General features: G+C 49.0%; 1 protein-coding gene across 1 annotated transcript in view; it reads left to right on the top strand.

Moving 5' to 3' along the window:
• Tex29 (testis expressed 29) overlaps positions 1-6,168 on the top strand; it is a 131,818-nt gene extending 125,650 nt beyond the window's left edge. The window contains exon 5 of the mRNA XM_057752357.1: positions 5,960-6,168. Within this exon, the coding sequence (XP_057608340.1) occupies positions 5,960-6,168 (209 nt within the window). The remainder of the gene's footprint in view (positions 1-5,959) is intronic.
• Positions 6,169-16,111: the final 9,943 nt, after the last annotated feature.

The raw sequence follows: 16,111 nt of genomic DNA, 5'->3' as shown, positions 1-16,111 counted from the left end.
ATTAAAGTTTCACTTAGGCACCAAGAGCTAGAAAATCTCTTTTGCCAACATTAACTTTAGATAACAAAAAGCACGTGCCACTTCCTTCTGTGGTTTGCACTTTTCTCTTTCCTGGAGAGCATCTTTCGTGACTTTCCCAGACAAGGCATGGCGGTAAATTCTGCAGATACCCCTGAAACTTAAATACCTTTATGGAGGTTGTTCTCCATGAAGAATTGAGTGATTGATCTTTTAGTACTAAGTTAATAGTAATGACCCCACTCTCTGTCTCTGTCTCTCTGTCTCTGTCTCTCTCTCTGTATACACATGCATGCATGCTGCATGTGTATAAACCAGAGGTCTACCTCATCTGTTCTTTCCTGGAACTTGCTGATTCAGCTAAACTGAGCCCCAGGGACCTGCCTGTCTCTGTCTTCCAGGTTCTGGGTTTACAAGTATATGCCATTATGCCTGTGTAAAAAAAAAAAAATAAAAAAGTGGTACTGGGCCATCTAATTCAATTATTCAAGTAGTTACTGGCCAGACTTTTTGTGACCCCAAAATTCCCTTTTCTTGACAGTAATTGTTCCAAGAACAGCTGGGTGACAAAATTCAGGCCAGTATAATACAAACGGGACAGGGCCAGCAAATGTTCTGAAAGTTGTCAGCAAGAGCATCCTTCCTTGCTATTCCCTTCCAGCTCTGCATCGGGGAGCAGGGTCTGAGCTGCTGAAGTGCCCCACTGAGGATGAAGCCAGATGTGAATGGAAGTGGGAATGCCTGAGACTTGTAGGGAGAGGAGCCTGCAAAGCAGCTAAGAGTTCTGTGTCCGTCTGTGTGGCCCTGCTGTTGGGCTGCCTACAGGGAGGCAGACAGTCTGCCCCTTCCAGCGTGGAGGCTACTAGGTGGTATGTGTGCCGTGGAACTGGATTTCATTTTCCTTAGACTTAGCTTTGACAACTGTTGTGCTGGCCAGCACTACAGCCTGGGCACTACAGTGATGGATGAAGCACCTCATTACTCAAGTCCATTTGAGGCTGGCTCTGCTTGGAGCCGCAGTCCCTTCCTCTCATCTGCCTTCCTGCTAAGGACTGACTGACTGTCCCTCTGCTGGCCCCTCTGTCCTCAGCGTGGTGAGATCTGGGGGTGAAACTAGGGTCTACCCAGTGTTCAGTCTCTTCTCTACTGTGGACCACCCAGAGGTTGGATGGCATTTTGAGAATGACCCTATCCATCCTGTAGATCCTACTTGATAGGGCTGTGTGGATTAAAAACACCTCACTGATGTGTGGAGCAGTAGATTAAGTTGTAGGCTCATTCCCTGCCCCTAAATAACCTTGGGTTTATGCTTGCTTTCTGCGGTATGCAATCACTTTCCCTCCGTCCGCCAATCTTTCCTCCCATTGGCTGCTTTTCTGTGTTTTCCTCCACCAATCATTTTCTGCTATAGCCACAGATAGACTTTTGGATAATCTCTTTTTAGCTTTCCATGACTCTGGTTGCAGGCTGAAGTAGAATCAGTTAGCTCTGAGTAGGATCAGTTAACCTTGAGTAGATGCATTATTCCAGAGTGGCTCTCACTCCCTCTGCCTCTATTCTCACGTTACAACTTGTCTTACCCGTAGCATGAAGCTACGTGTGAGCTCCACTTTACAGAATGCTCTTGTTCACTTCTCTTTCCTGCTCTATAACGTTTTTGCAAACATTTGTGCCGGTCGGCTTCATAGCCTTCTCTTTCCAGTGGAGGTGACTTGTCCCAGGTTGCTCTTGGCTGCTGGGTTGGAATGTGTGCTCCTCCGTGGTTGCTGACTCCTCAGGTTGCACCTTCTCACGCCTTCTGTCGGTGCACAGTGGCACTGGAGCTGGAGTCCTGTGTTTGGGGAGCCAGAGGAGGTGGAGCCTAGTGCAGTTCTTCTCTGAAGTTGTCAGTCAAGCCACATGTGGTGACCCAGGCCTGCAATCCAGTCCTCGGGGGCGGGGGGGGGGGTAGGGGAGAGGAGGACCAGAAATTCAAGGCCAGCCTTAATGACATGGTGAATTTGAGTTCAGTCTTGTCTATATGAGACCCTGTCTCAAACAAGCAAGCAAACAAACGAAATAAACAAATAAACAAGGTTGTTAGTCGTCTGTCCTGAGCACAGTCTCAGAAAGATGCTCCAAGGTCTGCTGCAGACTTGCCACTTTCTCACTGTCCCAGCTCAGAAGGTACACTCCCTCAGGGTCCTAGACCCAATAGGGAGGTTGAGGAGGGGGAGCCAGGAACATGAGCAACACCTGCTCTTCCTCCGTGGCAGTGCGGTTTTAGTTCCTCTGCTGGGGACAGAGACTGCTGCCCAGCAGGTGTCTGCCTCCTGCGATGGCAGAAGTCCTTTACTGAAGGTTCGACCAACTGCCTTGTTGAGTAGTGTGTCTCCCAGTGTGAAATTTGAACCATGCAGTCAGTTCTGTCAAGAGGAACAGGACTCTGCCTGGCATACATACTACTCTTCTTCTGGAACCTTCTCGAGAAGCCAGGGACTAGAGCACTCTGGAGGAGACACTGGCATCAGGGTAGATAGACCGGGTTCTAGGAAGCCTAAGATTTGAGTGAGGGGCGAGTTGTCCTCAGAGAACAGCTGTGACGTGCTCCAGGGAGTCATTGACACAGGCTATTCCCAGGGACACTAGGAGGCACCAACTCATGGACCAGCTGCTCCAGAACTCTCCGGTATTCCTTTTGCTCTGGATCCATAAGTGGGCAAAAGGGAAATTTTCAGGAAGACACATCCGGCCATTGGAATGGCGACTTTGATGCCTGCATTTTAGAGAATGCAAGAGGAAGGAATTGCATGACCTGCAACAGGGGCAGCCAACATAAAAAATTAAACTACTCTTGTGCCCACGTGGCTGGAAAGTTAAAGAACGCAAGTAGACTCTCATTGCCAACAGTTTGTAGACAGATCTCACTCTGATTCTAAGAGGAAACCTGTAGTGATTTTAATAATTAAGGCACAATCAAATGTTTGTCCTTAATAATTAAAGGAGAAATACCAAGCTGAAAATTTAAGCTTTTGCCCTGCATGGAGTCATTTTCAGATACATATTTGACTCAGGATTCTTTTTCCTGTGAGACACAGGAGAGAGGGTAGGATACATGTGTGCATGTGACCCAGGTAGGGGTTGTGTGTTCAGGGTCCTCCTTGATGGTCCCAGTACAGGCAAAGCCTTCAAATGTAAGGGCTCCCGAGTGGCAGGTTTTATATGTAGAGTCTTTGATGACGCAAAGACATGCTGGTTCCGTATAGCAGACACTCTGTTGTCCCCTGCAGTCCTGGGAACCCTAGTCAGTATTTTGGGGGAGGAGCTTAGGAGGTAGAAGGAATGTATGTGTATATGTTTGTGTGTATAGAAGTCAGAGGTCAACAGTAGGTACCAGTTTCTCTTCGCCTTCCTCTTTGGAGACATGGTTGCTCACTGAGCCAGGATTCGTCTAGATTGGCCAGTCAGCAAGTCCCAGGAATCCTCCTGCCTCTGCCTCTGCCTCCTCCACTCTGGTGTTTATAGGTATACCACTGCACCAAGTTTTCATATGGGTATGGGGATTGAACTCAGATCCTCATGTTTGCATGCGTTACTTACAGCTATCTCCCCAGCCTCCAACCTTAGGCACTTTCTGCAAAGAGTAAAGTGTGCTGATTGTACTGTTCAAATGTTCTCCCTCCATCAGCTCAATCTGAGGACAGGCATTGCCCTTAGGTTGACAGTGAAGGTTGATAGGTGACAGCAGCCTATGTCACTCTCTTAAATCCCTCTCCATGGGGAGAGGTGCTCTCTGCTCCCGAAGCCCCCAGTGGTGTATGGCTTATTTGGGGGTAGCAGTGCTGGTCCCTCAGCAGATTGCAGAGTGCCAAGTATGGCCTGTAACATGCAGCACACACACACTTTGGAGCTAACAATGTAGGACCATGTGTAAAGCGAAGGAGGAAGCCTTAAACTGGTGTCATCTGAGGAATAAGACAATCGGAAGGCTTTCGCGGATAACGAAGATTACACCGAATTGTGTCAACAGACCCGCAGCTTTCAGAGCGGCTGCCGTCCGCCAGGAAGCTTCCTCTCTCTCTCAGCTGCAGTTTCTTTTCATTATCTATGTGTGTTTTCAGCACTTGCCTCTTTATAGACCCAAACAGACCTCCAGGTAGTGCCTTTGGAGAAACACCTTTCTGTCTCAGGCAGGTAGAGCTCGCTGGAGACTGCAGAGGGATGCTGCCCTCTCCCGGCAGCCCCCAGCAAGTCTGGACCAGAGGCGGGCAGTGTTTTCTCATGGTGTTTCTTGCATTTTGTTTTCTGCCTGTCCTTTTCTTTCAAGTTATCAATCCCGATACTACAAACGTGTGTGACAATAAATCTATTTTGTTATCTTCCCCTGCTGTGTGTGGTGTACAGATACTTTGAACTTTGGGGGAAAGCCATGGCAAAGTAAGGTATGTTCTAGACCAGGAGGAATGGGTTAAGGAAGGGTTGGCAGCCTCTACCCTGTAACCTTTCCTTCAGCAGAGGCAGTAGAGTCAGTTGGACCCCACACAGGCTCTGGACACAAATCTCGCCACCTTCCTGCTGCCAGGCATTAGAGCATATCACAAGCCTCCTCTAGCTTTGCTTTCTGTGACTGCCTGCCATGTGTGTGTGCGTGTGTGTGTAAGTTTGTGTGTGTATGTATATATATGTGTGTGTGCATTTGTGTGTATGTGTGTTTGTGTATATATATGTGTGTTTGTGTATGCTTGTGTGTGTATATGTGTTTATGTTCGTATATATGTGTGTATCTATGTATGTATGTGTGTATATGTTTGCATGTATTTGTATATGTGTGTTTGTGTGTATATATGTGTGTGTATGTGAATGTATGTGTGTATGTGTGTTTGCGTGTATGTGTGTTTGTGAATGTATGTGTTTATGTGTGTATATATGTGTGTGTATATGTGTGTACATGTGTTTGTGTGTATATGTGTGTATGTTTGTGTATATATGTATGTGTGTTTGTGTGTGTATGTATGTACGTGTGTATAGGATTGTGTGTGTTTGAGCCTGCCCCAGCACAAGTGCTGTGATTTACGAGGGACCATGACCATGTGAGGTATTGGGTTCATTCCCTGGAAGGTCACAATCAACCCCTGGGCCATGTACAGTCTCACTGTATTATTGTCCTTGCTCTTTCTGATGTGGGTCCAGAGTCCCTGTTACGGAGCTGACCTATTTACCATATCCACCATTCTCCCGTGCTGGTGTGTTTGCAAGCCGTCTGGTGTCACACTGCCCGTTCTACATCCCTCAGCAGAGTCCATCCCCTTCTTCATGACACGCCTGTCTCCATGGGAGACATGACATTGTCCTCCTCCCGTGGCCGTCGTCACCGCTCATCCCCTCCACCCTCGGGTTTCTCCAATACCAACCTTGAGGGCACTGTCTGCCATGTGCGGCAGATGTTCTAGAAGCTCTTGCACACTAATGCAGTGTGTTAAGGCACACACCCAGGGGGGTTCTACCTCTTGGCCGACAGGACGTGAGCAGGTCAGAAAGTGTCAACTGTCCCAGTGGGTTTCTGGCGGCTAATTTGATTGCCGTGTGACAGAATCTAGACTCATCAGGGAAGCAAACCTCTGGTTGTGTGTGTGAGGCGTTTCTACATTAGGTCATTGAGATGGGAGATCTACCCTAAGTCCCTGAACTGGCGTCCCAGACTAAAGGAAAGGAGAAAGCCAACGCCCATAGGTATTCATCTTTATTCTGCTTCCTGACTATGGTTACAATGTTACCAGCCACCTCAGACTCCTGCCCATGGTTTTCAACTGGGATGGCCCGTACTCCCAGCAGTGAGCCAGAATTAGCCCTTCCTCATTTTGGTTTCTTGTGTGAGGAACTTTGCTGCAGTAATGAAGAGGATAATAGAGATGCCCCTTCTGGGTGCCCAGCAGCGCCAAGCTCCTTGTGGTCCTCCCCTCAGTCCCTGAACTTAAGCGCCTCAAGGTCTCAGAGACGGGAGCCTTTGGCTCTGCCCATGCCCCCGCACGCACTGTGTGCCTGCCTTTCAGGACACCCACGTGTGGGGCTCCGTGGGAGGACGCCTTTGTCTGGGAGCGGATGGAGTACGCTGTGGAATCCCCTGCAGATGCCGCCGTTCCAGGAACACGTGTACTGCGGCGTATCGAGTGACGGCGCGCTGTGGGGAACAGCGATGAATAGAAGGGCACACAATAACACGCATTGTTGATGTTTGTTAAAATAAAGATATTCAATTTATAATAAAAGGGATTAAATGCTTAATTCATGCCTATGTTAATATTTGTCTGCGAGTACACAGATAAATGGCAGCGCACCTTATCACGCCCAACACCTGCGCGTACAAGTTCCTCGGCTGAGATCTCCACGGGATTGTATGTTTTACAGAGCTTAAACTTTCATTTCCCAAAAATAATGATATCATTCATTTACAGATATAGATAGGCACGCCGTACTCCAGCTTCAGCCGAGGCAGGCATTGTGGCTTGGGCTAAGGAATACGGGATTAATTACAGTGGCGATAGGCCACGGTCTGCCACCGCAGCAACCAGTGACTAGCACAGTGGTGGTGGCTGCATTCTTCCCTTCAGGAGCTAGTGGGGGGCAGTGCCTCAGCCGCCTGCCCAGCAGAGGGTTGTGATGCAGTCAGCTTTGTGCAGGGTTGCTGTGCCTAGAAGCCATGGCGCTTGTGAACTGAATCCGATTTTTTTAATATGCCAGGGGAATTTACTACTTAAGCGACCAGGGCTGAGGGCTTGGAGGGCTGGGCATGTAGCTGTTTGCGACAGGATTTGCCGAGCTTGCTTGAAGCCACTGGCTGCATCTCCAGTTCCGCATAAGCCAGGTATGGTGGCACACTCTAGCACTAGGGAGGTAGAGGCAAGATCAGGAGTTCAAGGTCATCCTTGGTTATGTATGAGTTTGGGGATAGTGTGGACTACATGGGACCTCATCTGAAGGGGGAGAGAATATCATGCTATCTATCTTTGGGTGCAGCTCCCATGGACGGCTAGCAGATACTCATGATCAGCTGTAACTCGATCATTCCTGGGCAAAGATGAAGTCAGGTCCTGCTCCTCCATGGCTTTGGGAAAGCTAAGTCCACAGCTACAACTTGAGGTTCCAAGCCCAGGGTTGTGTTAGATAGGACATACCATCAGGGACAGTTCCTCAAACAGTCCAGCATGGCTTGCCTAGCTGTGCCATACAGTTTCCAGGTATAGCAGTGCATCATGGGAAACCATTTGCATGAGGACCAGTTGCTGGCTAGCCTTCCTGGCTGACCTGCTGCGGGAACTAAGGCAGGGCATTTAGGGAAGAGGCCAGGGCACACCAGGGTTTCACAGATGTGGTGTGGGTCAGAGAGATACCGCTGGGGTACATATGGCTGGCACCGTCCCCCTCTCTTTCCTTTCTCTTCCTGCCCTCCCTGTCTCTTTTTCCCTTCATTGCTGCCTGCTCTATACTCCTCAAGTTTCTTCCCGGGGTGATCTCGGGCCTCATTGCTCCTCTCCATGGACCCCCCATACACTGATACAAGGAACATGTGTGGGGAGGCACCTGCTACCCTGTGAAACAAGAGCAGCTGTGGACAATGGTGAAGAGGTGGCTGCCTGGCTCCATGGAGCTGTGGTGCTCTGCCTGGCTGCTCTTGTCCAGGTTCCAGGACTCAGAGGGAGCTGAGTGGAAGTTCAGGCTTCCCTTAGACACATTTCAAATGCTTTGAAGGCCCCCGTTCTGCACAGCGTGTTACTGGGCACGATCATCCGTGTGGGAAGTTCTAGAATGCAGTGCTGTTCCAGAGAGGACTGCATCTGCCCACCCGGATCCAGAAACATCAGTTTATTCTGCCGTGGAGTAGGATTGGCTGGCTGCTTGGCGGACTCAGCCCTGACCTTAGCTTCCTGTCTAGCCTCTACTGAGAGAGGAGGCTCTCTCTCTCTCTCTCTCTCTCTCTCTCTCCCTCTCACATATATTTTAGATAGGAAAATATTAAATTAGACTCACGTTAAAGCAGAGTGCTTTGTGATTTTTTTTTATCAGAAAAGGGGAAAGTGAAACCTTGAGCTGCTGTGGGAAAGAAGTTTAGTAAAATAAATAAAAATTCGACTGGCAAACAGACACCAGAAACGAGCAGATTTACTTAAAACTTAATTTCTAATATAAATCGATATAAAAGCAATCTTAACCCTTCTCGGAATCTCCAAAACACCCAAGTCCATCTCTGGGCTCCTGATGTGAGGCTTGTGTTTAAATCGAAACAAGATGGATGCCCAGCTAAGCAGTCGGTTAGGGTGTGGTCCTGCCCGTCATCATGGCCTGGGAGTCCATCCTAGTCTGTTCTGCAAGGTAACCTGAGACCATCTGGAAACTCAGATATGCTCCCCTGCTTGCTGGCACCAGGCTTTAGTCTTTCCCTGCCCCAGTGTGGGATTCCTGAGGAAATTTGATTGATTGATTGATTGATTGATCGATTGTTTCAGCATCTGGTAACTAAAGAGAGGGGTGCAAATGTTTCTCTAGGACATTTTTCTCCTGCAAGGGTGGTGACAGCTATATCACAGTCAGGAGGAGAAGGAAGAAGGGGCCTGCCCACTTCTCTTGCCTTGCAAGGTTTTTGTTTGTTTTGAGACAGGGTTTCTCCGTAGCTTTGGAGCCTGACCTAGAACTAACTCTTGTAGACCAGGCTGACCTTGAACTCACAGGGGTTCCACCTGCCTCTGCCTCACTCCTCACTGCCACCACCTGACTCCTTAAAAGGGTTTTATTCTTACTCGTTTTTCTCTTTTGTTTTGTGGCCATCCTCCTACCTCAACATCTCAGTGCTGCTTCCTCTGAGGTCTTGTCCTGTTGGTGTTCTTGTTTCTGGGATGTTCTATACATCTGTAGTAGCTGTTACATGAGTCTCCATTCTTGTCTGTGGCTGAGAACTGGATGCCCGCCTTGGGCTGAGTAAAATGCTAAGACCCTCTTGCCTTTGATCTTCTGCAAAATGAAAATTACATCTCTATAAATTATGAATGTCCGTAATGGGTTTTAAATAGCTGGGTAGTCCAGGACCAAATATTAGGAGGAACCATGTGGGTTGCCTGTGTCACTGGGCACCATGCAGCTGGCTCAGCACCACCAAGACCCCTCTGTGGGGTGATGGGATGGACATGCCACAGACAACTGTGTTTGTAGGAAGCCGCCCCTCCCCCCTTCATTTAAACAGAATGGCTTTTTTTTTTCTTTAGACACTGGGACTTTTGTTATGCTAATGAGCCGGGGACCATTTCCAATTCAATTTTACCTGGGCCTGGTCAGCTGAGTCGCTTTTGTTGGCGTCCCCCTGGGACCTTCCTTGTCTTTTAAACTGTAATTTAGTTGGAGCGGCCGTCAATTTCCTCTGCTCATTACATTTGCTGGGTATCACAGATATTTAATCGTGCCCATGTCCCAGGACCTGAAGGGAATCTGAAGGGGATGTGTCTTTCCTGAGCCAGTGGGGTGGCCTGCCCCTCTGCTGCTGTCTCTGCGTCTGTCACCCCTGCCTGTGGGCTGGCCTTTGGTTGGGCTTCCAAGAAGAGATCTGGGCACAGAATCTGCTTGGAGGAGGGCTCTGTAATTAATTAGCAATTCCAGTTAGGTGGACAGGCCAGCCAGCCTGCCAGGTCTGCGCTCACTCTCACCGTCTTGGGCACAGGGGGACTCTAAGCCACCACCTGTAAACTCCCTGCCAGAGCGGAGCCTCAAACCTGCTGTATGATTAATTTTTATCAGAGTCACCAGCTGTCGTGGAAGTCCCAGCAGCGCCATTTTCTACCCCTCATCCATCCACCCCCAGCTGCGCTGGACCATGGGGGCCCCCAGCCTGGGAGTTGGGCCTCTAAGCAGGTGTTTGGTGGGCACAAGATGAACATCCTCCCACTCCCATTTTCTGAAAGCTAGGACAAGGTTAACTGTTGAGTGTCTGCATCCAATTGAGGTCTGCAGTACAGAGCAGACTGGCAGGCAAGTGTCTGAGGGATTCTCCTTCATGCTGTCAACATTGAAGCAGGAGCTCAGACTGGGGCCAAACACAGTCACCTGAAGCCACTGAGAAGGATGACTGACCACTGTGGCCGTCACATAAGCATTTGCCTTCCTATACTATAGGAGAATGCCAGGAGCAGACCAGAGAGTAAGACGGGAAGATGAGGAATGACAGATAGACGAATGGAAAGTTACACATACACACACACACACACACACACACACACAGAGAGAGAGAGAGAAAGAGAGAGAGAGAGAGAGAGAGAGAGAGAGAGAGAGAGAGAGAGAACAGAACACAGGGAACACACACACACACACACGCACACACACACACAGAGTTGGGGGAGAAAGAGAAGGAGAGGAAGGGGCAGTGGCAGCGAGGCAGGGAGCCAGCAGTTCCCTGGCAGTCTCGTGGTGACTGTCTTCCAGAACAGTGACCATGGCCCTAGCCTGAAGCCTCTGCTCTCACCACCCTTCTCTGTTCCACCCTAGAATGCAGGGCTGTGTTAAATCTCCTCCAGCCTTGGCAGCTCCTGTGTGTCCCTTCCTGCAGAAGAGAGTCAGTGCCAGGGGATTTCAAGAGTGCCAGAGCCAGTGGGCACAGCTCCTATCCCCTGCCAACCGCAGGGTGATGGGGACTCTCTGCCCCTCCAGCCTGCTCTTGGGCTTCCTTTCTTCTACACTCTGGCGTGGTTTTCTTGGCTGTCCCCCTCCAGAGCGCCGCATTTAGACTCCCATGCAGCATCAGCGAGACTGCAGGCAATAGTCCTCCCTTAGTGTCTGATGGTGAGCGGTGGCGGTCACAGCAAAACCATGAGACACCCTAGTGCAGTGGTCACACCATCTCTGACCAAGGCCTGTGTCCCCAAAGATGTCCTGTGAGGACCTTTCATAAGTCATGTATGTAGAAGTCACCATGGGCAGCAACTCCCCGAGCATTTGCTGATGTTGGGCTGATAAAGACATTCGATAGCGGTACTGGGCACAGAGTATGTTCTGCCTGCCACCCAGGAGCAGGGTGCTGCCGGCTTTGCTCTTAGTAGCTCTGTGACCGACCCCCTGGAGGTGTGTCCCTTCTCTGAACCTTGATTTCTTATGGGAAGCAGATGACATCACTGGAAGGGGAGAAGGAAGAGAATGGATGGCTCCAAGAACCCCTGGACACCAGTGACTCAGCGCTCCCTTGCAGTTGTCTCCAGACATGTCAGGGACAGAGCAGGTTAGAACTGCCCAGAGTTCTAGGAGATCGTGCCTGAGGCTTAGAGTGATGGTCATGGGGCCACCAAGCACAGTAGGAGCAGACATACCCTGAATATGCACGCTGTCGGCTCAGCCTTCCCAGTCTTTAGGTAAGGGCACAGTGAGGGAATCGAGGGGCCTTGTTAGGTCACATCACTGCAGCCATGAGCCTTTAAAAAAGAAACCTAAAAATTCTGAGCAGCAGTTTAGCTCTGGGTGCAATGTTATGGCAACAGGCAGCAGCAATGCCTCCACACTACCACCTCTCTGGGAGACTCTGGCTGCCCTGCCAGATGTTTGGGATGTCTGCAAAGGGTATTTACCTCAGAGAAGGGTTCAAACCCACATTTTCTCTTATGTCCATCACTGTTGTCTTTGAAAACAAGTCTATTTTTTGAGGAGTTAGAAATCTTCCCAAGAGCCTTGAGAGCCCACAGTGCTGGAAATCAGTGTTCCCCGAGGCCAACCGGCCACTGCCCCTCATTCCCTAGACTGCCTGTTGTCTCATCTTTTCTCTAGGGCAAAACCACACTGTGCCTGGGCACAAGCAAGCTAATCAGGCCCTGACAGTGCTGACTGTGGCTGGCTTCTCCTTTTACAGGTCTCACCAGCCATAACAATGGCTGACTGGGGCCGTGAGTCAAGTGGGCATTTGGTACTCAGCCAACAGAGCCATGGTGGGTCCCGTGGAGCCACAGAGCATCCTGTAGGCACAGAAGTAGAGGACACATTTCTCAAGGTTGCCATGCCTTCTGCCCTGAAGCCTATGGCTGGCTTCTGGCCCCAAATTGCAACAACTGCATGCTCTTCTTTCAGCTCAGTCAAATATTCAGTAGTTATGCTGGTTGGTCTGTCAACTTGACACAAACGTAGATACGTCTGGAAAGAGGGAGTCTCAGAGGAGAAAATGTTTCTGTAAGATTGTTCAGTAGACAAATCCATGGGATTTTTATTGTCCTGATTGATAGGGCTTCAAGGTCACTGGAGACACTGGAGCACCCCTGGGCTGGCTTTCTTGGGTGTGATAAGAAGGCAGGCAGAGCAAGGCCTGAGGAATAAGCCAGCTTCTGCCTCCAGGTTCCTGCCCTGTTTGGGTTCCCGCCCTGACTTTCTGGATCATGTTGGATAATGGGCAATAAACTGTAAGACGAAACAAACCTTTCTTCCCCAAGTCTTAGTGTGGCATTTCACACCACAGCGACAGAAGCCATAGCCAATGCAGCAGCAATCCACTTGCTAATCATGAATTATTTTTCCTGTCTCAGTCTAAGTTACTCCAGGGACTTTTCCCCCGTTTGGGTTTTGTGAGGGTTTGAAGTCACGTTCGCCTGTTCTGGGACGCTGATGTGTTTTCCTGTTTGCGGCTCTAAAGCACACGGCTCAAGAGATGGCCCCCAAACTCCTGCCCAGAGACCCAGATCCTGACCCCAACCACAGTGCTGTGCCAGGCAAGGAAGACCTAGCACCTCAATTCTCCTAATAGTGTCTTCAAAGGGGCAGCTCATGTAGTAGGTTCCTCTAACCCTGAAAGTGGAAGCAGCCTGTAGCTTGGGGTGAAGACCTTGAGCACGTCCACCCACCGCTGATTTGATTCTTCCCAAGGACGGTTCCCACCCTGCACAAAAGAGAACTGAGAGTGTTTGGAGGGGGACGTGCCGAATGGCCTTAGTCAAGGTCATTCAGCAAGGTGGCCTTGGGCCTCTGAATAAGGCTCCCAGTAGAAAGAGGAGGTGGAGGTGGCTCTGAGTCTCCACTGTCCTCCCAGGGTGCCCGCAGAGCCTGCGGTGCAGCCTGGACACAGCGCTGACATGGCATTGTGATGTCTGCATTAATATGAGATGATGTGCCGCAGTGACATGCTGCGCAATGGAAATGCCACAGTGAGAGGAGGGCTGCCCGGTGGGGGGGGGTTGGGGTGGTGGGGGCCGGTGCCGGGGCTCCCCAGGAGCCCATTCAGACATGCGCTGTTGGAATTTGCAGGTCTCTTCAAATTTTGGAAAGACAGCTTTGTTGCAATGTCTTTTTCAGGTGTTATGTAAGCCCTTGCCCCCTCTTTCTCTCTCTCTCTCTCCTCTCTCTCTCTCTCTCTCTCTCTCTCTCTCTCTCTCTCTCTCTCTTTCTCTCTGTCTGTCTCTCCAGCTTTCCTTTGGTAAGTGGTGAAATCACTGCCTCTAGCACGTGGGCTCCTGTTGGAGGCTGGGTAGGGATCGTGAACAGCAGCACAGGAAGGAATGAAGCTGGCATTCAGGGGGTTCCAGTTTCCCTTCTCAGGCTTTCTCAAGGCACAGGTGCTGTTTGATGTGGCCTCTACTTTTAGCGACTGCTGGGGCACAGGACAGTTGGCAGTTCAAGGCTCGCCTCAGTCACCTAATGAGTTAGACGTGAGCCTGGATGACAAGAGAACACCCCCTAGTTGAAGTGTGAACCCACAAAGGTGAAGTGAGAACCCACAGAGGTGAAGTGAGAACCCACAGAGGTATGATAGTCAATTTGTTGAGGGGTACAATGAAAAGATACAGATACAAAGTAAGGCTGATGCCACCGCTGATTCTACGCTCTCCACTGCTTGGTCTCCAACCACGCCAAGCACGAGCCAGCACACGAGTGGGGGTGGGGAGGTGGTGGGCTCCCACTTATCAGTTCCCTCAAAGCACACGAGGCCACGCCCCTAAGGCTGGTACCCCGAAGATATTGGCACAGTGAATTCCACAACAGGCAGAAATTTTTGAATATTGGGAATGAATGCCTCATAAAAGTCCTTGGTAGAACTGAGACGCTCTTGGAATCTTCTACCCAGACCCCTCACAGGGTTAGATGGGTGCCGTGTCCCTCATTTTTTGACATGCGGGTCAAGGAAGTGTGAAGCAAAGACTGTCTACCTTAATGCTTCCCTGGTGGCTTGGTTGGCACTAGCTGTCTAGAGTTGAACTTCCCCTTGGGTTGTATACTGACAGTCCTATTGTCTTTTCAGTTAGCCCTCCTGATTCGTGGGGTGAGCGACTTTCCTTTTCCCTCCCTTTTAACTCTGAATGGGGGTTTCTTTGGGTTCGAGTACAATGAACATCGAGAGCACATTCTTCTTGTTTATGTTGTATTTGTTGGTGTCTGTCTTTCTATCCCTGTGATGAGCCTTCTGGGCCTAGATCCTCTTGTACTCGGTCAGCTCACCTTGGCCGCTTGTGCTAATACAATATCTGGTTCCCACAGAATTTACTTTTTTCTTTTGTCTCCTCTGTTTCCATCTTGTTGATTTTTGTTGTAATCTCTGAATGATGTTATCATCTTCTTTTATTAAAATTTTGATTCCAGTCTTTATATGCTTAATTTCTTAATTTTTTTTGAATGCGGCATTGGGTGTCCTTGTTACACAGATGAAGTACCCACTCTCTACTCCCGGATGTCATTCGTGAGCAGTATTGTTAACGTGTTCATTTTCCTCCTTCCAACTCCAAATTTCCTTCTTGCTTTCTATTCATTTGTCAGAGCCCCCTCTTTTTTTCCCTTGAGTGTTAGTGTGTTCCGATTGCCAGGCATGTTCAGAGAGAGGCACTGAGCCAGAACCCAGAAGATGGCCAGGATTGTCTGTAAGGACCAAGGATCTATACAATGTTCCAATCAGCCATTCCCCAGCATTCATTTATAAGTGCCTGTGAAAACAGAGACAACAGGGCCTCAAAAGCCAGCTATGTTTACGTTTTCTACATGTTGATGTCGGTACTCTTAGCTTCAGGACCTACGAGCTCTGCCGTGGCCACAGCTGACTGCCGTAGCACCCTGCAGCCTGGGGGTCAGAAATACTGCAACGGCTGCCTCAAATCAGCCGTGGCGGAAGTCACTTCACAGAAATAATTACAAGGGGTTCTGAAAAGGAGCAGAGCTGCGGCAGCTCAGCCTTCTACCCCTAGCAGCAATGTTGGTTCAGATATCTCTTCTGTGTAGGAAGCTGTAGCGTTGACTTGTTTGTTCATCTTTCGTGTTTGAAGTTATTTATCATAGCAATCAACACCATACTCTGTAAAAAAAAATGTTTACTATTTACCATAAAGGAAGCTATAGCTGTGAATACAACTTATTCTAAGGCATTCATAATGAGGGGTTCTGCAGTTGAGGCATAAGGCATCTTTTGATTACATTTGATTTTCCTAAAAAGTTAAAAATTAAATCACATACATATATCAATCATAACAAAACTAATATTTTTCTAAGCTCAATATTTTAGTCTGAAAATTATGACATTGTGAATAGGGAAAAAATATAAACAGCGAGAAGAAGACAATCAAGAAGAAATGAGATAATAATCTTCAGATGAAACAATTAAATATGAATTATGACATAATCACAGGCCCCCCGATGGGTGAAGAAGGGAGCTACTGATGATATAATCACGTTCACTGAAATGCCAACTGCTGCGTAGGCTAAAAAGATATTTATTCCTTTGCAAGTTCTTTAGTTGGTTCTTTTTAAACTTTCTCAAAATGTTCCCTCAGACTGGAGACTTCTGTGCTTCAGTTAAATAAAAGCTCATATTGAGGGTTGGGGAGAGCGCTCAGTGCTTAACAAGCATTGTTCCTACAAACGACCTGACCTGCATTTGATTCCCAGCAGCCACAGGCAACTCCCAACCGTCCACAGCTCCAGTTCCAGGGACCTGACGCCCCCTTCTGGCCTCTGAGAGCCCCAGGCTCACATGTAGCCCTCAGATAGGCATTCCCACAAAACACCTATAGGCATAAAAATAAAAGGGAGCAGTTGAGAACAAAGGAAGCCTGTGGTCCTATTGAAAGCAGCTTTTCAGTGTGCCCGTGGGTTTTCAGACAAGATCGTTGTCCCCGCTACAAGACTC

Source organism: Chionomys nivalis, chromosome 20 (assembly GCF_950005125.1).
Source record: "Chionomys nivalis chromosome 20, mChiNiv1.1, whole genome shotgun sequence".
Classification (NCBI taxonomy): Eukaryota; Metazoa; Chordata; class Mammalia; order Rodentia; family Cricetidae; genus Chionomys; species Chionomys nivalis.
The sequence above is the reverse complement of the archived record's forward strand: the minus strand, read 5'-3'. Positions and strand labels throughout refer to the sequence as shown.